This window comes from Anoplolepis gracilipes, chromosome 8 (genome assembly GCF_047496725.1).
Source record: "Anoplolepis gracilipes chromosome 8, ASM4749672v1, whole genome shotgun sequence".
Taxonomy (NCBI): Eukaryota; Metazoa; Arthropoda; class Insecta; order Hymenoptera; family Formicidae; genus Anoplolepis; species Anoplolepis gracilipes.
In genome coordinates this window covers 10,278,816-10,299,761 of record NC_132977.1, presented here as the reverse complement: position 1 = coordinate 10,299,761, position 20,946 = coordinate 10,278,816, and the positions used below count along the sequence as shown (strand labels likewise).

Sequence of the window (20,946 nt, the reverse complement as noted above, 5' to 3'; positions counted from 1 at the left end):
TATATATATATATATATCTTACGAATTGCCTAATGACTTTACGTCGAATCAGACAAATCGCCAAGATTCTGGAATTTCGTAACGTGACAAGAGAGAACATGAGAGAACATCTCTTATTGTTAAATACGCAAATCGGTCTCGAAAAATCTTCTGGATATACAAATCATTTAATGACTACAACCAAATAGAACAAATTGCAATCACATGTGTTAAAGAAATCTGAAATTAAATCAAACAAATTCCAATCGAATCAATTTACGCCAGATTTTTACCATAAATTTACATCTTTACGATATTCCATATGACATTTATACATTGCATTACTAGATTAAAGGCTGCTAAATTTTCAGCGGCATATTAATTTTGACGTTCTGTTACGAAACCTCGATCCTCTGATATTAATTGTATAAATGTATAAAATACTATCGGATAACGTTTCGCCTATCAACCGTGAATATATAATGTATAGTATATAGATATATGTGTATATCTAGATGAGTAAAATAATTGATGTTGTAGAGAATGTCGAGAGACAATTTCTTTGGACGATAAATTTTATAGATAATGCATAATATATACTGTATGTGTATATTACTATTCTATATTATTTTTTACATGAAAAAACTGGAATCACTTTTATACGAAATCATTTTTATATGGAAAAAAACTAGAAATTATTCATATTAAATATTCATATTAGAGATAATAAATGTTGCTTTTATCACTCTATTTAGTAAACATTATGCAAATAATATTATTAAATGATGCAAATATTTGCTCTTCCGGGATTATAAATGCTTCTTTAAAGTGTCAATATCCTTACACTGTTATATTTTTAATACAATTGCAATCGTGATTTTATATTTTATAAAAAAAACATTAGTTGTAAAATTCAAGCTCCAAGATACATATTGTTAATATTAGACTATCATCGTTTCCTCGATTACAGAGAATCTCGTGTTGAAACGCTTGTCGATTACGGCGATTAAAAGTTAACGAATGTTTTTACGACAATAAAAATTAGACAAGGTACTTAATGAACATTGGTAATCATCGTAAAACCGTCGCGAATCGAAACCCGTTGCAACCGATCATTACGACGATTCGCTAATACATTTTGCTACGAAGCCGTCGAGGATCACGTCACGAGCAAGTGCTACTGTATGACGGTTTATTTTTTCCTGAACTTATCGATAATTAGTGGATCGCGTTGGCGTGAGAAATCGGCAAGGAACGAAAGAAAGATCCATCGGTTCCGACGACGACGACGACGACGGCGACGACGACGACGACGACGGCGGCAGCCAGTCGGTCGCCGTGCGACGTGCGACGTGCGACGTGCGACGTGCGACGTGTACCGAGGGTCGAGGACCCCTGGTGTCTTTCTCTCTCCTTTCTCTTTCTCTCTTTGACGTCTCTCTACCTGATTCTACGAGTAGGCAGATAAATCCGCCGCCTACTACTACTCGCCGCCGCGCCGCGGACAATACGTTCGGGACGGTGCATCATCGTCCGTATTGTTTGCTCGGTCAACCGCTCGGCTTTCCTTGCAGGTGCTGGAAGCGGAGCGAGCGCGCGTACATACCATCATGTAACATGACGACGCGCATATAATACTGCGGTGACACGCGAATATTTCCCGGAAATTAAGTCGCTTGTGTACGGAAGTCACATTCCGCGTGGATTTCGCACGTTAGAAATAATGTGATTATAATGTGTACGATTAACGCGCGTTTCTTAATTCCGCGAAGATGAGAGACTTGAATTGGCAGTAATAGTTAGCTTTAATGACGTGGGAATGCGCGGATCGGGTTATTTGCCAATTTCTCTTGGTGAACAGATCCGAGAAGAGAGAGAGGAGAGAGCTCCAGGAGAAGCTCCTTCTCGGTAAGTCGTCAATGCGCCTATATGTCCAGGATGGTTCGACATCGACATCGACAGACGGTCGGCAGCAAAAACACTTCTTTGTAATAATAATGACTTCCATCTGCAGCCAATGTGTATCATTTTTGGCATGATAGAAAGAAATGTGTTGCGTGTTGTCACGCTTGCCTGCGTCCCTACGGCATCGGCATCGGCATCGGCATCGGCATCGGCATCGGCATCGGCATCGGCATCGGCATCGGCATCGAGACGAGAGAAATTGGCGCACCTGCGAATCTCTACGTCGAGAAGGAAAACGAAGAGGTGTTCAGTACTGCCGAACGATTCTTCATCGCACTGTTCTCAGAACGAGACTTTCTCCCTCTTACTCTTCTCTACTTATTACCTTACCTCTCCTAATTCTCGTCGTTCTCTTTCGGCTTGTTCGTTTTCGTTCTCGTCTTCTTCTTCTTCTTCTTCTTCTTCTTTTTCTTCTTCTTCTTCTTCTTCTAAGATCGAGCTCACGATGAAAATGCCACCGTCACCATCGTGCCCGATTCCCCTCTTTTAGCGACGACGCACATTTCCTCGAAATCGTTCCGTACACCAATTTCGGCGCGACGTGGTGGCACGGTCGCTAGAAGAAAATTACAGAGTTCAGGGATAAAAGGTGGTAGCACGGGGGCAGAGGACGAGGACGCAAAGAGGAGGAAGGAACCAAAGTGGTTCGTGGATATAAGAGAAGAATCACGGTGCGATAATCCGAGACCAAAGAAAGGAAAGAGGACCGAGCTCTCTCGTCATTAAGCGAAATGATTACCGCTCGTGAGGACCACCTACACCTGCAAAGAGATGCCCCAAGGACGAGCGCACCCCAAGGATGCTGGACCGCCGCACGCTTTTATAAGCATACGAATGGAACCCCGCGGTTTCGTCGACCCACTTCCGGCGTAGCCAATCAGCAGGCATCGGCCGCCCAGAAAACGCTACGATGCAACAGAATAAGTACATATTTTAAAAGATCAAAAACGAACCGTCGCGTCGTGTCATTATTTTCAAAAGTGGGATAGATGTACCAGTAACTAGTTAAAGAATTTACTCGTTATATTTCAGATTCTTACCCTACGACTGGATAAGATTTCACGCAAAATATGATTGGTTTTGCATAAATGGGATTGTGTAAGATTTATATTATTTTTACCTCCCCCCCCCCTCCAAAAAAATCGAATTATGTAAAGTCGCAGGAAGAAATACGAGTGTAGGTACGACGATGTTATCAGACAAAGTCAGTACACGATCGAGTTACGAGTTTCGAATATCCGCCCGCAACCGTAACTAAGTATACCTCTAGTATTTCGTGACGTTTGCTCAAATTTCGTAAAAATGCTATTTGATGGCGAGAAAACGAGAGTCGAAATGATACTAAGTTTCACACCATATCGCGTTATCACGTAATAATCTGCTACCTCATTTCCTTTCACTTGCAGAGAAATAGAAAAAATTAAAAAATATAAGAATGATCATTAAAAAATATATTTGCAATGTTTAATTTGATTTTGTCTTTAAGTTAAAATCAGATCGATTTTTGTTTAATCGAATGTTGTTCTTTTACGTCGTTTAAAAAAACGTCTCGACAAATGTTACAAGTAAGAGATCGTGTATGGTACATTTCACAATTCAATATACAGTAAAGATCATTGAATATGGATTATTTTATTTCAAAGAGACGAAGAGCATAAATATCACAAATACAATTTTTGCAAAAAATTCCGTATATTTTAAGCAATTCTTTCCATACTTTACTCTGAAAAGAGTTAACAACCGTGGTAACACGTATTTGAATTCGGCGGAAAGCATGCACGGTAAAATGAGAGACAGAAAAAGAAGTCGAGAATATCTTCTCACGACGATTTACGATTCACGCGATGAGCAGCACAAACCCGGGCAATGTCGCTGAATAGTCGCGTAAAATAGTAGCACCGAAGAAGACGATGAAGGCCTCCGGCAAGAGAGGAGATCGAACGCACGGTGGAAAAAGAAAGGAGAGCGGTACGGCGGAGGGAGCAGGAGGATTTGTCGAGTCCACGTTGGTTGTACAGAGAGGCGCCGAAAATTGGATACTGGTGGGGGTGATGGAGACCAGCCGCATAATGACAGGGTGCTTCGCACCAAGGCCCCGCTAACGAACCGGCCCACGGAACCCAAAGGGTCCGGGCTAGGACACGACACTGTATTATTTTACCATTTCGGGGGTCGGGGGCATCATCAGAAATCATCGCCGAATCCATATAATCAGTAGACGGTTACGTGCAGCCATGATTTTTAAGAGCTGCACAGCGAGAGAGTGGGAAAAGAAGGGCGACGTAGGGAGAAGCGAGGGAAGTAGAGACCTAATAAGGCGAATGGTTAGGTCGTAGATGCCTCTGCGTCATCTACTTGTCCTTGTCGACATCCTTTCAGAGAATTTCGCGAGTTTCTACTCTCTCGACGTGCTTTTCTGATATCAACTTATAAGACTCATTGGAGCCACGCTAATGACACAAACGCGATAAAAAGCAAGCACGCGCTACCTCTCTGTCCGCTCTGTGATTATTTTTCATCCAAAATGGCAACTCCATCTTGAAGGTGACTTTAAAATATCCCAATGAGATTGCAACTGCACGGTAGAACAATTTTTTAGAATGCGATAATTGGAAGGGAGAAATTGCTTGTAAAAAGAAAAAAATAAAATAAATTCGAGAGTCGTACGTGATCTCTGGAAATTGACAAGACAGAGGTGAGAGATTCCGAACACTTTGTTAAAACAAATATGCTTTCTTTTTTTAATAATGTAAGAACGTTCTTCTTAATTCTTATCTCTCGGTAAGAGCAAATTGCTTTAAGAGATTATGGAATTGCAAAAATGTACATACTTGCTAATATCAATTTTACAATTTTTACCTTTTTTTTCTATGTATTCAGCAAAATAAGTAAAAATTGTAAACGCGTTATACTGAAAAATACATATATCTATGTTAATAAAATATGTAATTTGATAAAATGCTTATTCAATGGTAATATTATAACGGTATATAAATAACGGGTAATATAATTACTATGTAACGTGAAAGTGCATTAGAATACATACATATATGCTCGTAAAAATTAATATTTCAATCATTCGTTTTCTACATAGCGTGCGTCGTAGTTGCTATTAATTCTTGAATTGAGATATTTATAGTAAATTATGAAAGCTTTGCTAGAACGATCTTCATCGATGTTACAGAGTGAAAAGTAAATTCAATGTACGAGTCACCAATATTATATTCCACTGTACAAGACCACAGTCGGGAGCGAAGCAATGAAGTGCAATACGCGAGCACACCGTGAAAGTCGATCGATAAAGATCTAAATGAAAGTTGTAGAGGGAATATAAAGCGACTCTGCCGAGCGCAGCTACTTTGCGTAGGACCGACCGGTTTACCAGGAAAAGAGAAGAAGGACATTTTGCATGTTACGTGTGTGTTCTACACTGATTGGAAACTTGCCGTCTATAAGTTATATCTTGTCGAATAAAAAAGAAATAATATTGCACGACGCGTACGTGTATATAATGATGACATTTATGGTCACTAATGAAATAACGTTAAAATAATAATTGTTAATTTTATTCGATAACTCGTTGTGTTATTATATCTTCGGGTTAAGTCTCAATTAGAGTATACTTTGTTTTTATCAGGGATAAATAATGTAAACAATCTAAACTTCTTACACGTTTACATTTATATCTTCAGGAAAAAAGAAAAAAATAAGAAAAAGCACCGACTCGCGCGGATAGAATAATTTAGATTCGAAGGGAACCAAAGATCGGATATTCCGTGGGAGTATGGTAAAAAGATAGAGCTCGATCCGACACGTAAACGGGATATCGGCACCGCAACACGCGTTATTTTGATAATTAGGAGCTTTCTTTCTGACGGAGGTATCGTCGTCTCTCGAGCCTCACGGACTGGTTTGAGAATCCTACGGACCATGTCGCGAGAGGGGGGACGAGGAAGGGTACGGTCTACAGATAACGTACTGATGATCCGGCCAGAGACCACGCGTTCCTGCTTCGATCTATCTCCGATATATTGCGGGGCTGTCTTCCGTTTCTTCAAATTATCCAGCCGCACGATGTCCCTTATCGAAACGTTCCGTTCACGCTCGAGAGCCTTTCAATCACAACAACTTGTCACGATAAATTTCGATCTCAGAAGCTCTCGCGAAACATCGACTAAACTGTTAGATAGGGATAAATTTGAAATAATACGTTAAATACTTTCGACTTTTGCGTGTAAAATACGACTTACGTATATCATTATTTTTTCTTTCGCGTTTCCTCGCGTTTCCGGGCGTTGAGTCCTGAGTACATTCTAGCAATGCCACGTTCAATCAACGACAAAAGAGACTGACTAGCAGAGAGCCTTGAATACTTAATTTCAACCACTTTACCTCGTGCGTTATCCATGCAGGAGTTACGGCCTTGATCCGTGAGCAAGTTACGCGCGCGTTACTTTCCCGCCTCGCCGTACACACGGTAAATCTACTCTATGCGCCATGCAGTGCTACCAAAGGCACGAACACAATGCGCGGTAATTGAGTTATGCAGGCATGGTGCAAACTTCAACGCAAACTTGCCACGAACGATGAAATTGCAAGACTTTACACCATTTGACGAATTTACAATGGAATGCGGCGCGCTAATGTAAACGAGAATTTATATAGCTAAATTGATTTTTATTTTTTTTTTTCTTCTTTCAAAAGATCCTTGATAATCTAATATCGTATTAGCATATTATTATTATTACATTTATAACAATGAATATATAACGGTATCATAAAATATAATGACGTGTATAATAATATAAATACGTGCATACATATCTAGACATAATATTACGATAAACATTTTTATTATTTATTTTTCTGAAATATATAAATATTATATTTTATGCATATTTTATATATATATTATATGAGAAAAAAATTATAAAAGCTGTACATATTATTAAAATATAGATTAAATATTTTATGTAATATTTATAGCAAGTACGAAAATAAATATTTGTAGTAATATTTTGTAAATACTTTTCACAAATATTTGCTGAGATATTTATGATAAATCATCTTTATGATTTGTTAAATCTAAAATTACAAAAATATTTATTATGATTATTTTGTGTGATAAATATTTAAAAAAAATGTTCAAATAATTATTATAAATACTTTATATATACATTTTATAAATATGCATTTGTATTTGTATGCTGTCTAATAATGTATATAATAGGTAAAATATATGCATTTCCTCGTACTTGTAAGAATTCAGAATTGTACTAAAATTAGAACTGTACTTTGCGTATATGCATAATATATAATTAACTTAATATAATTAACTTAAATAATTAGGCCATAAAACATCTATCTTTCTAGATTTATATGTAAGACTATTTCACACATACAGTTTCTTTTTTTACTATCAGATTTTTCTATGGACGTGCGTCGCGGAACATTAATATTTTTCATACTGCGATGGAATACGTAGATCAATTATTTCGATTCGAGTAATAATAATGTGAGTATAATTGTGCTTCGTCGTTTTAGATTAGTAGCTATTAATTGCTTTCTTCCCCCGGCGTATTTCATTATGATAGGTGTCATTTATGACCGCGCGCGGTTATTGTGCGAATTAAACGAGAGACTTGAAACGACTTGATGTTATGTCTTCTTACTTCTCTGCAAGTTTAGTATGCGTGCTGCAATTAAATTTAAAAGTAGTGCGGAAAAGTAAATTTTATATTATGATTTCTCAGAGGAACATTTGAAAAATAATATTTGAATTTTTTTTTAGTTTTGTAATTACGTAGCTCTCTTACATTCATATGCAAGCTTGGATGGTGCTATTCGAGTGCAAAAATATTGAGGTGGCTCCATCTCTTGGTAATCCTGTGTAATAACGACGGAATGCTAGACCAATGAAATATAGTAGAGTAGGAAGTATAAAAAAAAAAAAAAAAAAAAAAAAAAAGAGATATAAAAAAAGATGCAAATAACAATTTAATAACATTTGATTATTTATATAAAGAAAAATTATATTTTTTAAGTACGTTTAAAATACATTAAGCTTCAAAATGAAATAGTAAAGTAATTTGGATATTTTAAGGTTTAAGAGGAATATTGGGCCAATATTCAGGATTCATAGTATCTTTATATTTGTTTGCTGCAGCCTCCAAAGCAGTTTCCATTGCTAATATTTTGGAACCACCATCACCATATAACAAGTTTGCTTCTTCTTTCTTTGCGTGAAAACTTTCAGCGCTATCAATAATGGGAATTTCTCCTACAAGGTATTCCTCCTCACTCACAATCTTTTCAGATATACGTTTTTGCTTCAATTGTCTTCTGTGTCTCTCGCTCGTCTCAAAAAAATTTAACATATCTTCAGTCACATTAAACTCAAGACCTTCAATGTCTGAATTAAATCTTGTATAGTTTTTTTTCTGTGTATCTTTATCGTTGTTCTTTTTATGATGATTGTTTTCCCGAGTTATTACTGTATTAGGATTGGCACAATGCTGAGCTAACGATTTTACTTTATTACGCAGCATTTCATTCTCATATTCAAGAGCAAGACAGCGTGATCTCCACCAGGTTATATTATGTCTGAAAGCAGTAATTTATTGAACAATTAAATCTTTTGCAAAAAGCTAGTCTCTCACACATACACACACACACACACACATACATGTATATATATATATATATATATATATATATATATATATATATATATATATATATATATATATGTTTAAATTATAATTATTTTTCTTTAATGCAATTTAATGCAATTCTTTTATAAATTTATCCATGAAAAAGAAAAAATATTGCAGAAAAAAGAGAGAGAGAGAGCAGAATAAATTTTATCTGTTTTATAAACTTACCTCTTTTGCCATTCCTGGGCTATTGCATAATTTTTCCAAAAAGCATCAGCCTGCATCATGCTCGTTCCTAATATTTTTCGCGCATCAAAAAGATTAATATATTCTGAAAAGACTTCCCAATGCTTCGCAGATTTAACCTCAATTCTACTTCGTTCCTGCAATCGTTTTCTCCTCAGATATCGCTTTTTCTTCCACTTTTTACACCGTTTTGTGGCGACAAAATCCATAACTCGAAAATACACTATTTTACAAAAAACCTAACTGAATTTTTACGTTAATAACTCCATTGTTTACATTCTCGTATGAACACCATGATATCAATCGCGAAACAATGACTGCATTCCGATATTCACCGCCAGTACTGAAAATCTATAATTTACGTCACGTACACTATAGATTTTCAGTACTCTGGCAGTGGATATCGGAACGCGCCTAATAATATGTATTATTTTTTTTTGCCTTTTGAACAGAGAATAAATTTCCTAAAATATCCTACTATATGAAGATTGTGAATCCTCAATATTAGCACAATATGAGAAATGAGAAAAATACAAAAATATAAGAAAGATTAAATAGGTGATTTTTATTAGAAATATACAGTAATGTGTTGTGAGGTTTTATACAAATCTAAAAAAGAGGCTTTAACTTAAGTGAAAGTTGCATATATATAACAATTTTATCAAGATCTAAAGATGCTATCTATATCCTGTCTTCACATTCAAAAGTCACACTTTACAGCCATTTACAGTGAGACAAAGTTTTTTTTTTGCACTGAAATATCTATACATATTTTGCACACACAAATACGATAATATCTGTCTCTCTTTTCGTTTCTCTATACAGTAAATCTTATAAATATTTCAAAATTCAACACACTATGTAATTACTTCTGAGAATGTATCTATTACATTCATCTTTTATAATTTAGAATTTCAAGCTTACAATCACAATCAGTCACAATATTAAAAAAAAAAAAAAAAAAAAAAAAAAAAAGTATTACATCTACTACTCAATTGAAAAAAATTTAGATTATTATATTTAGAGAAACGTGCTATTGTTGTTTATATTTTTTCAAAACATTCTCAAAACAATATTTATATCTTATTTAATTTCGTTGAAAGCCGCGCATGGAAATTATTTTCAACAATAGTTTCGAAATAATATCTATAAAAGCTCCGATAGAGATTGTAACAGATATTTGATTCTTCGAGTGGAGAGACTTTCAATCAGTTTTCTACTAGCAAATCATTATAAAGTTCCAGTCTTGACCTCACATATACGTCATATTCAATCCACGTTCAAACGATACTTCATCGTCTCCTAATTTAACATTGGCGCTACTTGAACTATTTCTCCTCGAATTATTAACTCGAGCTCCATTAACACGAGCATTATTACCAGATGCCTCATCATCACTTCCATTCATCGATGTAATTTTATGCAATCGCTCCAATCCGATAATTACACGAACATCATCAGGAATCTGATCTTCCATGGACATAAGCTGATAATAAATACCTTCTGCTTTAGAAATTGTCCAAGGTAACTCAATATGAAGTGACAAATCATTTATATGCTGTAAACAATAACATTATACTATTTTAGAATTTATAAATAGAGATAATTAATGTTCTTATATGAAAAAATGCTTTGAAAATTTAAAATTACCTTTAATATTTCCGTAAATCCATAATTGTTTTCTATTAAAATATTCTTCTCTGTGTCCAAAATAGCTGCGCATATAAGCAAATGAAAATTTTTGCAAGGTAAACCCGTCCACAATATTTCCCATAATTTTAATATATCTATCGCGCTAAATTCTCGCTTAAAAAGTACCAACAACCATCGGAAACAGAAAAACATGTTGCCAGAGTCATGTCTATTTAGATAATATGCCAATTGTGGTTCCGTAGTGCATAATAAAGTATGCAATTGGCATAATTGTGCTTTCATGCCTTTTTGATCCATCTCAAAATTAGTGCTCTGTTTTAAAATAATAGAAATTACATATACTTTCAAGTATTGGCATTGTATACTATTATGCATAGAATATTAAACTTACCACTTTATCCATGAATCCAACAAAACACCAAAATGCATCAACTTCATTATCCATTAAAAATAAGATAGGACTAAGAAGATCGCTCATACCCTGAACATATCCTAAATCAAAATTGTACATTACGTAGGTCATGAGTATGTCATAGAGTTGTTCTAAATGAGGGTTATTATCTCCTGCATAATAAGGATGTGTTCGATCTGTTCTATTTACATCCTTTTCTGGAAATAGGATTAATAGATGTTAAATACTTATTTCAAAACGTAAAAACATTTTATTCTTATATAAATGGTAACTTAATTACTTTACCTATTAAACTTTTTCGCTCTCTATAGTCGGAAAATCGACTCTCTTGCGCAGGTGTAAATGTACGCCATTGCAATTTCATCGTGAAATATTCGTCAGTCTTTTTCCTCTTCAATTCTAATCTTTCATTATGCGTCGATCTCCACGGATAATAATTTAATAGAAATTTCCATACTTCAAAACGCAGCGATGGAAAAATACCCTACACATATATCACATATAGAATTTATATTACATGTTATATGTGAAATATCAATATCATATATCAAAATATATATATTAGATATATACCCCACGAAAGATGATTTCTTTGACAGCCTCTGGATTAATAATTCTTCCTTCTGAATCTTTACATTTCTCCCATTGTTCTTGTGTCAATGGTGCACCTGTAAAATAATATAAAATATACTATAAAATTATGAAACTCTTATTTAAAAATACATAGTTAATTAATGTATATGCAATTAAAAATTTTTTGTAAGAATCCTATATTATAGTAATTTGTCTGTATGTATTATATTAATTTCTATATTTATATTAATAAATTATATACCACGTGGACATGGTGGTCGCGGAGGTAAATCCACTCCAACTCCAATTACTTCGTACTCTTCTCCGGATCCTTCTCCAGATACAGATACAGATACACGAGGATGGTGATCAATCGTAAGAGATTGATTTAATAGGTCGGCGACTGCCTCTTCAACAGGCCGCTTCACTGGCTCTTTATACACTATAATATTATTACATAATATACATATATTATATATATATATGTATATGCATTACATATTTAAACGTACAATGTTGCAATTTTAATAGTCAACAGTGTATAATGTCATATATAATACATGACTATCAAAAAAAAATTCTTACATCTACAACAAATTACAATACATTGATTATAAGCAAAATATAAATCTATAGCACTTACACCAAATATCTGCGAGTTTACTGAAAGCCTCCAGTGTTGTTTCATAAGGACGATTGTGTAAATTTTTTACAAATTTCCATACGTAATCAGAAGTATTCTCTTGAAACAGATCCAACTCGGCGAAAGATTTCTTTAACACTGTCTCAACTTCATCCAAAACAAGATACAAGTTCTTGTCCGAACGTGATTTTACGAATTTAATAAATCCCTTCAGTGAATTAACAAAACTTTCAGCATTACATAGCTGAAAAAAGGCAACATAGGTGGTACCATCTCTTTGCATAAATATAAGTTGTTGTCCACCATGGTTCACACGAAACGACTTTAAATCGGAGAATAATATTTTAACGGTTCTCGTACGTCCAAGGGAGTCTGGACCTTCCGAGTTTGTACGAGTTCTTCTTGTATGTGTATCCACCAAAGACCATTCTGGATCTTGATCTTGACATTCTGATACCACAGAATCTTCTATAGGCTTCCATTCTATGCATTTTCCAAAACTCTGCAACATAAAAATAGATGAGTTTTACTGAATATATCTATAAATATAAATAAATAATATTAATCGCATTAACAAAAAATCTTACATATTGCACAATGTTAAGAGTCCCTGAACTATGAACCTCATCTTCTCTAGCATTTGCTCCACGAAGTACAACACCCGTGTGGATGCACAGATCCTGAAATGTCAATAAAATAATAACATAAATCATAATATTCGCATCAAGAATTTGAAGAGTAATAGTTGCATATATAACAAAGCACTTATTGTGAATACTATCTACACTACAATTAAATATAATGATTGACGAATACTGTACGTCATAACGAATGCATACCATAATACTGTTTATAAACAAATTGCAAAATGTCAAGGACAAATTATATTATCAATTCCACGAAGAATAAGAATCACCTGCGCTGTCACGTGACTTTTCCAAACGATTCTCACGAGACTCGCGGTTCGCGGTTACGAAAGAACGGACGAGTCACTCGAAATTTGTTCGTGGAACGCCAAACGGAACCTAACCTCTCCGCCGAACCGAAAAACACGAGACAATAAAGCGTTCCTCGTTTAAATCAGAGCAGATGCTTTTACGCGATTAGTCGAAATGTCATTGTTCCGATATTCCCGCGATTATTTCCGATCGTTGAATTTCACGTGGAACACGCGATAAGATACATGTGGGCGGATGCATTCCAAGAACGTCATCTCGTCTGCAATCACGACAGCGTGATCGAATTTCTTTCGACCGGCGCATCATCCTTCGGCAGGACCTCGCCCGATGACTATATCTGCGAAAAAAACCCGCTCACCTTTCCCTGCTCCGTGGGCTCGAACATCTCGTGCGTCGCGAAATCAATCGTCCTTATCGAAGTCAACTCACTGCACTCGCTCTCATCGCAACTATCCCACATCGCGACACTATCTCTCTCTCTCTCTCTCTCTCTCTGCCCCCCCTCTCTCTCTCTCTCTCTGTCTCTTTTCTTTCTCTCGCGTGTCGATTCCTTGTCTCGCTCGCATACACCGCGATATCGCTATTATTGCGCGGCTTTAATCTGCTTTGTGCAATGCTCGTCGCGAATTAAAATAGCAAGTATACAGGGTGTATAGAAAAAGAAAGAGAAAATGCAAAAATAATATTCAAATTTTTCACTTTTCAAGCTAAATGACAAGCTAAGTGACACTTATTCGAATGAATATGTGTTCATGTATCGTGTCTTTGAATCTCTGCTCTTTGATTTTTTTTTTTTTTTTTTTATTTATTTTAGAAATATGCTTAATATATATTTTTCTCTTATAATATATATTTTCTATATTTTTATCTAGAAACAAAACGTGACTATATGTTTCTAATAAGACAAAAAAAGAAATTAATAAGAGATTTTCTGTTATATCTAAAATATATTCATCATTTAATTTTTTGTCAATAAAAGAAATTTATCAATATTTAAATATATTCTATGTACTTGTTATAAATCTTTGATAAGTAGATAAAAAGATTTTATTAGCTCGATTTTATCAAAGTTGATTAAAATATATTTGTTTAAATAATAAATACAAACAAAATATTCACATTTGTAAAATAAATATAATTGTACGTTTGTGCAATTAGTGTAAAATGTTATGAAATGTTTATCACTATTTAACCAGATAAGTTTAAAATTCAGACGCAGCGCGCGCCTGCATTATTAAGTACGCTAAAGTGCACGATCAATGCACGTGACAAGCACCAAGTGCATGCATCAGGTGCATGTGACAAATATAAATTTCATCACATTTCCTATTTTTGAAAATGTGCGATCACATGCGCGACAACCATATGACATATTGAGAGATATTATGTATTTTTGTACAAGTAACGTAATCTAATTTTTAACAATTATATAAAAAGGCTTTTTGTGAACGGCTGTATTATCGCAACCTGTTATACATGCGTGCAGTTTAGGCTGCTGGATTTACAAATCGAGAAATATCGCCATCTCAAGATTGAAATGACAAACTATAATCTTTCAGACAGCACATTATATGTCGATCTATACATATATACAGATTTCTCTTTGTTTGAAATAATAGTTTAAACTAATAATATCACTCAGATTTCCTGTTATATTAAAATCGACATAAAACAATACAGTTGTAAACATTCTTATATATAAACCTATATGCAGTTTTGAGTAATATAAAATATAGAATATTAGTAATTTTCTCTTTCGGTATACATAATATTTGTTTTTTAATTTTTTATAAATTTTAGGATTTTATGTTTTTTTAATTTATTCTGCACGAGAAAAGTTATATATGTTGTTACATAATTTCGTATTTTTCTGTCAACGGTCAATGATGAGGAGACATTAATAATTATCATGGATAATAATCATGTCGTGTTACGTGTTATTACAAGACATACGTATGTCTTTACGTTTTTCTCCATGTTCTTCCCCACCTATATGCGGAAAAACACAAGCGAGACTTGTTGTTTTTAAAGGAGCTACTTGTTTCTTGAGAACACTTTGATAAATCACGTAAAATTTTTTGCTTACTGGGCATAATTTTAATAATAGCACAATAGACTATTATGACGAAGCAGTAAATCTTTTTTTATTCAATACACCAAAGTTCGGCACATGTCATAAAATGCATGTGACGTGTGATTTCGAAGAATAAACAGCGTTACAAATGCAATATTACGAGTTATTACGATTCTCAAATGGAATTTTCTTCGTTGGAAAAATTGCATGCTAATTGAAAAGCAGTTTCTTTGTCAAAGTTGACCAGTGCACGCGTACTTATTCCCTTCTCATTTCATTTTAAACGCAGTGACGCAGCTCTGAGTACACTTGTACCAAGCGATGTAATTACTGATCTACCTCTCGCTACATTGTTTAGATATGTATAATCTTCATCTCTGATAATATTAATTTTACAGATAAAAACAAATGTATAAACAACTTAAGTGGAGGGCGATTGCATGATACTGGTACTTAACAAAAAAAGCCATTATTTTTGCATACGCATACGCATAATAATATTGCATATACATATTATTGAAATTATAAAATTTTCATTTCTCATGTCTTTGCATAAATTATAATATAATTCTTCCATCTTGTAAATAATATTTGAATAAATAAAATTGGATGTTGTATTTTATGACTTAACTTATCAGAACTTAATTTATATATATATATATATATGTACACAATTATTATTATAAAATAATATTATAAATGATAATATATATATGTGTATGTAAAAAATATTGTTTTTGTTCTAGCCGTTAAAAAGTTATGAAGGGCTAGATAGCTTAATCTTAAGCTATCTAGCCATTATAAAAATTTTTTATAGTATAATTGATAATATAGTCAATCAGTAGTGGTAATTATTTGCGAAGCTTCGGGGAGCTATATTGAGTGTTACGCAAACATCTAAAGTAAACAAATCGATACGAAATAAATTAAAAATCATCTAAGGAGTTATCTAACTCTTTGTAAGTCTTAACAGTTGGAGTAATAGAAATATTTTTGTAAGTAAAATATAGCAAAAAAATAGCAAAAAATTTGGGTACTATTAATTTTTTGTTTTTATTTATGTATGTGCAATTTTTTTATAATGGCTAGATAGCTTAAGATTAAGCTATCTAGCCGTTCATAACTTTTTAACGGTTAGAACAAAAACAATATTTTTTTATAGCAAAAAATAATTAACAAATAATTTTCATATACAATATATTTTTTTATGTTTTGATAATTTGGCTCAGATAGCCTAAGAGACCTGTAAAAAGCTTTAATTTCACTGCACAAGTACAAAAGAAAGGTATATTTATTAGCATCTATGTTTTTCAGTTAAAATAAATGTAAAACAATGGTATTTTTTTTTGTTTATATAATTGTCAGTTATGATACGTAAAATGAATCGACAGCAATCTATAGTTTTAACACGCGAGGAAGGAAGGAAGGAAGGAAGGAAGGCTGTGTCGAGGCCGTGTCTTAGCCCTTTGTATGTCTACTGAAAGCGGAATAGAGAGCGCATCCTCTCTCCTTTCATGGTCCAAGTGTTACGGCGAGTGCAGTTGCACCGAGCGCGTGCAACGGTCCGCGCAGCTCTGAGTCACGGCCTTGTCAGAATATTACGAATTATTGGTCGATCAGGTATTCATAGATATAAACATATTTAGGTTTAAAAATAAATTTAAAGCGGTGATAGTTTTATATTTCATGAAAATATGTATGAAATATATGAATAGTGTTTGATGTGCGCAGAGATCAAATAAGTCCATAATTTGCATACATATTCTATTGCAAAACTTTACAAACCTTAGATATATCTCATTCTCATACATTGAGCTATTTAATTATTAACAGATCGGAAGGTGATGAAAAATCAATAGTGAAATTTTAGAAATATCTCTTTACACAATACGACTGACAATGAAAGACTTAAGCATTACACATCTTAAAAATATCTTCGTGCTTTCGGTTATCGGATTATGATTAGTAATTCATAATGAATTAATAACGTCTCTGAACTGCGTATTTGCTGCAACAGTTACCTTCGAGAGGTAGCACACACACACACTCTCCATGTCTTGAAAACGCACTGATAGAAATTGATGGATTGCTCATTCTTGCGATCGGCAGTGGCTTGTTGGACAATCGATGATTTATATGTTTGAAAGTAGTGAGAAAAGGAACGAAAAGGAGATAAAAAAATCCCGTGTACATGCGTTCGTTAATGCGCGCAGTTAACGATAACGATGAGAAAATCGCGGCGATGCATCCCTTTTCTCTAGGCGTTCATAAACTTCACATTCCCCGGGAGCGGATTACAAATCCGCAGCGGTGGCTCGTAATTCGAAGTTGTACGGGGAAGCCGAAGGAGGAAGAACGGCGGACGGCGGGGAAGAGGGCATTTAAATAGAGTTGGCGAGAAGAGCGAGAGAAAAGTAGTTCCGGCTGTGCGTTTTCTTGGTATAAAAGGCGTTGCTACTTTGCGCCGCAAATTGAAACCTTCGCTCTCGCGCTGCGGGTAGTTCGATTAGGAAGTAATTATGGGGATATCGCGTTCCCGGGGGAACGAGTAATTTTCTTGGCCGACTATACGAACGGCCTCGAAAGAATTTGCATTTGAAATGCATGGCTGAGCTTTTACATTATGTGTACAATGTCGTAGCATTGAATGAGAATTATATATTATACTCCATTCAATTCTAATCGATCTCGGTAAAATTGATATCGATTTTATTATACGTCCCGAGCGCTTTGTGTTTCAATAATATTTTATATTTGTTTTTAAATTGACAGAAAATGAACCGTTTACAATTCACGCGAGTATTTTCTACTCTTTCTTCCTATTATCGCCACTTGTCAACAATTAGCTGTTCTGAGAAATGTAAAAGAAATGGATATACAAGTAGAAGTTAACGACCGAAAGATTATCGCGGTTCTTTCTTAATTTAGGCGCATTTGACATATTACCGCTGCAATTTGCGCTTATTGAAACAATTTCTTCGCTAATTAAATATCAGGCGAAACTTTACGGTACGCGACAGTGTTGCGGCATTTTGTGAATCAATCACGCTAAGTATGCATGCCACCTGCGGCACTTTATGCATTAGAACAAAGGTTCCCGAAATGTCTCCTGTCCTTGAGGAACGTCAGTTTTTTTTTAGAGAAAATATAGGAAATAAAAAATAATTGAATAATTATTTTTTATATGCAAATAAATATGTAAATAATTAATATTAATCGAGATTATACTTAATATTAGCACATTACATATTTATAAATAAACCTGTATAATATATTATTTTTAAAGAGTTTAAAGAGTTTAAATTGCGAATTAATAAAATTGACGAATCATGACGATGTCTTTATAAAAATTTATCTCGATTTTAGGTGATACGTTTATATATTTTTATGTTACACATATTGCATAATTTATAGATTTGATATTAAAATAAAAATTTTTGTTGATAACTTCTAATAATAAACGGCTGCAAACGAACGATTTTATTATACAAAACTTGGTATATGAACGCATCTATAATTACGCGATAATGTCTTTGTTTTGTAACACCCACGCAAATGCGTTGCTCCTTTCGTGTGAGTGAATCGATCGATTTTATGCGTTCATTTTGTAATCATATAAAACTGTATCTCTGCCGATATAATTTGCGTCACATTTATTTTGCGAACAAAGATCGATAGACGTAACAGACTTTGAGATTACCAGATCAGGGTCATTAGTCATAGATATCAACATAAAAATTATTGCGCATGTACTCTATAAATAACTGACAACAATGAAAAACGTAAATAGCGGAAGCAAGTGGCGATAAAAAAAGGATCAGTATGAATTTCGATCTTCTGTCTATAGTCGCCGTGATCTTTGATCGTTTCTAATTTGCAAGATTCTTGCAAGAAACTTAGAAATTAATTATGTATCTTGGAGCAATGAGTAATCACGTTATAAAAGTTTTTTATTCCTTTCCAGAGCTTTTAGAATTTCAGAGTATATTCATTCGATATATTGTCGGTATTAAAATACACAAAAGCATAATGACCCGTAAATATCGCAGATAATTCTGGTAACATAACTTTTGAAAAGAAATGACCTCCTCTGTTCGTAAAAAGATTTTTTTATTTGAATCTCAACAATTCATATTTTGCAACTACTAATCCGCTTAAGAAAAGGAGCTTATTTTTTGAAACATCATTCAATATTTCAATTAAGTTATTTATTTTTATCAGATATACTCTTACTAATATTTTACTAAAATTTATTATTACTACTTGTTTTATACAAATCAGTTGCTCCTCATTTGATATATATCAGAATTATAAATGTTGGAACACGGTCTGGTACATTCACAGTTTTGTCATAAGATAGGAATATCCGCATTGACCATCTTGGCACGTACATCTGTCAGTCGTATTTCAAGAAACACCTGAGACTTTTAACATGTGTCAGACATACTCGCAGACAGTATCAGATGGCTCTATTGGATCGAAAGATGTCCTTGAACTAATATCTCCTTAATTAAAATAAATTGTCAAAATTATCTGGAAATTCTCCAACAAGTAGTCTATAATTCTCATGACAAGGAAATCAGAAAATCAATTCAAGCTGTGACACTTTCATCTCGGCGATGTGTACGCGCTTCATTTCATTTCTATTATTTTTTCTTGTTAGCAAAAATTTGCAACAGAAAGATATATTTTTTATTATTATATTTGGCAGATAAAAGTGGTACATCTCCTACATTGAATTGCTTCAATTTTGCGCCAGAATTTTGAAAAAGTTGATGTAAAATGAGAAATTTAAATAATACGAATTGCTTTGTAAAAATCTCTCACTGTTTTTTTTGTCAGCTTGTTAACGTAAATTTTATTTTGCATAGAATAATAGTCTTGTCTCCCGAGCAGGAAATTATTCTCAAGGATTTGTTATCAAATTCATAAAATACCAATTTAAAAACTATGTTTCATTATCTTTTATTCACCGGTATCAATAAAATGTATTGCATGTTGACGAAAATTGAAAATTACGTGATGGAGGAGAACTTTATTCTTAATCGTATAAGCACAAAGTTTGCCGAGGAGAAGCGAGGATCTATAATAAGATAATTATAGAATATTCCTCGTGCACCTTGAAGTGATAAAAATGACGTGACAATAATCAAATGTTCAATGTCCAAAAGTCCAAGAAATATTGAAGAATAAAGTACCGAAGTCAAGATGATATAAATTGAGAGGTGAGTAAGTAATTATAATAAATAAATAGAATTCTAATTGATCTTAAGTTTTTTTGTTAAAATTATCCTTCTTAGTTCTTAGAAATATTATTAGCAACTTTTTAAACTATCATTAACTTTTAACTATTATGTTGTCCTGGCAGAAATAAAAAAGTAATCGTAAAAGCCTAAGTTTTCCGCATTCTCTTTTTTTCTCGAAATTTTTCTAGAAATATGTGGAAGATAGGTTTTTCCTTTTAAAATTATTTAGAAACAACGACTTTCAAGCCATAAAAGCTATTGAAATAGATAAATATTTGTGTATATATATGTGTGTATAGGTGATAAATTTTACATGTGTTTACATATATTATATATATTTTAAAATACATTTTTCTCTTTGTGATTATTGTTTAATCTACGATACTTAAAAATTATTCTTCAATTACACATGTGTCAATAAGTAAACTCCAATTATTATTAACAAAGTATATACACTCCTACGTGTGCTCCAACACGGATGTAATAAACATCACATATATGATCGATCATGACATACGGTGGCGGAACGACAGATTTGCG

At 33.7% G+C, this 20,946-nt stretch overlaps 2 protein-coding genes and 1 long non-coding RNA gene across 4 annotated transcripts; all 3 read right to left on the bottom strand.

Moving 5' to 3' along the window:
- Positions 1 to 1,372: 1,372 nt before the first annotated feature.
- On the bottom strand, positions 1,373 to 6,663 carry LOC140668900 (uncharacterized). Its single transcript, XR_012047262.1, has 4 exons — positions 6,195 to 6,663; positions 5,924 to 6,123; positions 2,275 to 2,500; positions 1,373 to 2,162 (listed from the first exon to the last, which is right to left on the bottom strand). It is a non-coding gene; the product is annotated as an uncharacterized lncRNA (long non-coding RNA).
- A 1,301-nt stretch (positions 6,664 to 7,964) lies between these two features.
- On the bottom strand, positions 7,965 to 9,237 carry LOC140668667 (uncharacterized). Its single transcript, XM_072897883.1, has 2 exons — positions 8,829 to 9,237; positions 7,965 to 8,547 (listed from the first exon to the last, which is right to left on the bottom strand). The coding sequence occupies exons 1-2, from the start codon at positions 9,053 to 9,055 to the stop codon at positions 8,043 to 8,045; spliced, it is 732 nt and encodes a 243-aa protein (XP_072753984.1). The 5' UTR covers positions 9,056 to 9,237; the 3' UTR covers positions 7,965 to 8,042.
- Positions 9,238 to 9,387: 150 nt separating this feature from the next.
- On the bottom strand, positions 9,388 to 13,571 carry Tbc1d15-17 (TBC1 domain family member 15/17). 2 transcript variants are annotated; one of them, XM_072897879.1, is made up of 9 exons: positions 13,445 to 13,571; positions 12,715 to 12,807; positions 12,128 to 12,629; positions 11,747 to 11,926; positions 11,485 to 11,579; positions 11,197 to 11,395; positions 10,891 to 11,108; positions 10,497 to 10,811; positions 9,388 to 10,404 (listed from the first exon to the last, which is right to left on the bottom strand). In XM_072897879.1, the coding sequence occupies exons 1-9, from the start codon at positions 13,544 to 13,546 to the stop codon at positions 10,099 to 10,101; spliced, it is 2,010 nt and encodes a 669-aa protein (XP_072753980.1). In that variant the 5' UTR covers positions 13,547 to 13,571; the 3' UTR covers positions 9,388 to 10,098. The 2 variants fall into 2 exon arrangements, with proteins under 2 accessions (XP_072753980.1, XP_072753981.1); XM_072897880.1 differs by lacking the exon at positions 13,445 to 13,571 and adding an exon at positions 12,967 to 13,178.
- Positions 13,572 to 20,946: the final 7,375 nt, after the last annotated feature.

Bases quoted from the DNA above. Each gene is read 5' to 3' on its own strand.
- Tbc1d15-17 (XM_072897879.1), bottom strand. From the start codon at position 13,546: ATGTGGGATAGTTGCGATGAGAGCGAGTGCAGTGAGTTGACTTCGATA. The intron at 11,927-12,127 runs GTAAGTGCTATA...ATAATATTATAG, and splicing joins TAAACTCGCAGATATTTGGT to TGTATAAAGAGCCAGTGAAG. The intron at 11,396-11,484 runs GTATATATCTAA...ATATATGTGTAG, and splicing joins AAGAAATCATCTTTCGTGGG to GGTATTTTTCCATCGCTGCG.
- LOC140668667 (XM_072897883.1), bottom strand. From the start codon at position 9,055: ATGGATTTTGTCGCCACAAAACGGTGTAAAAAGTGGAAGAAAAAGCGA. The intron at 8,548-8,828 runs GTAAGTTTATAA...TACTGCTTTCAG, and splicing joins GCCCAGGAATGGCAAAAGAG to ACATAATATAACCTGGTGGA.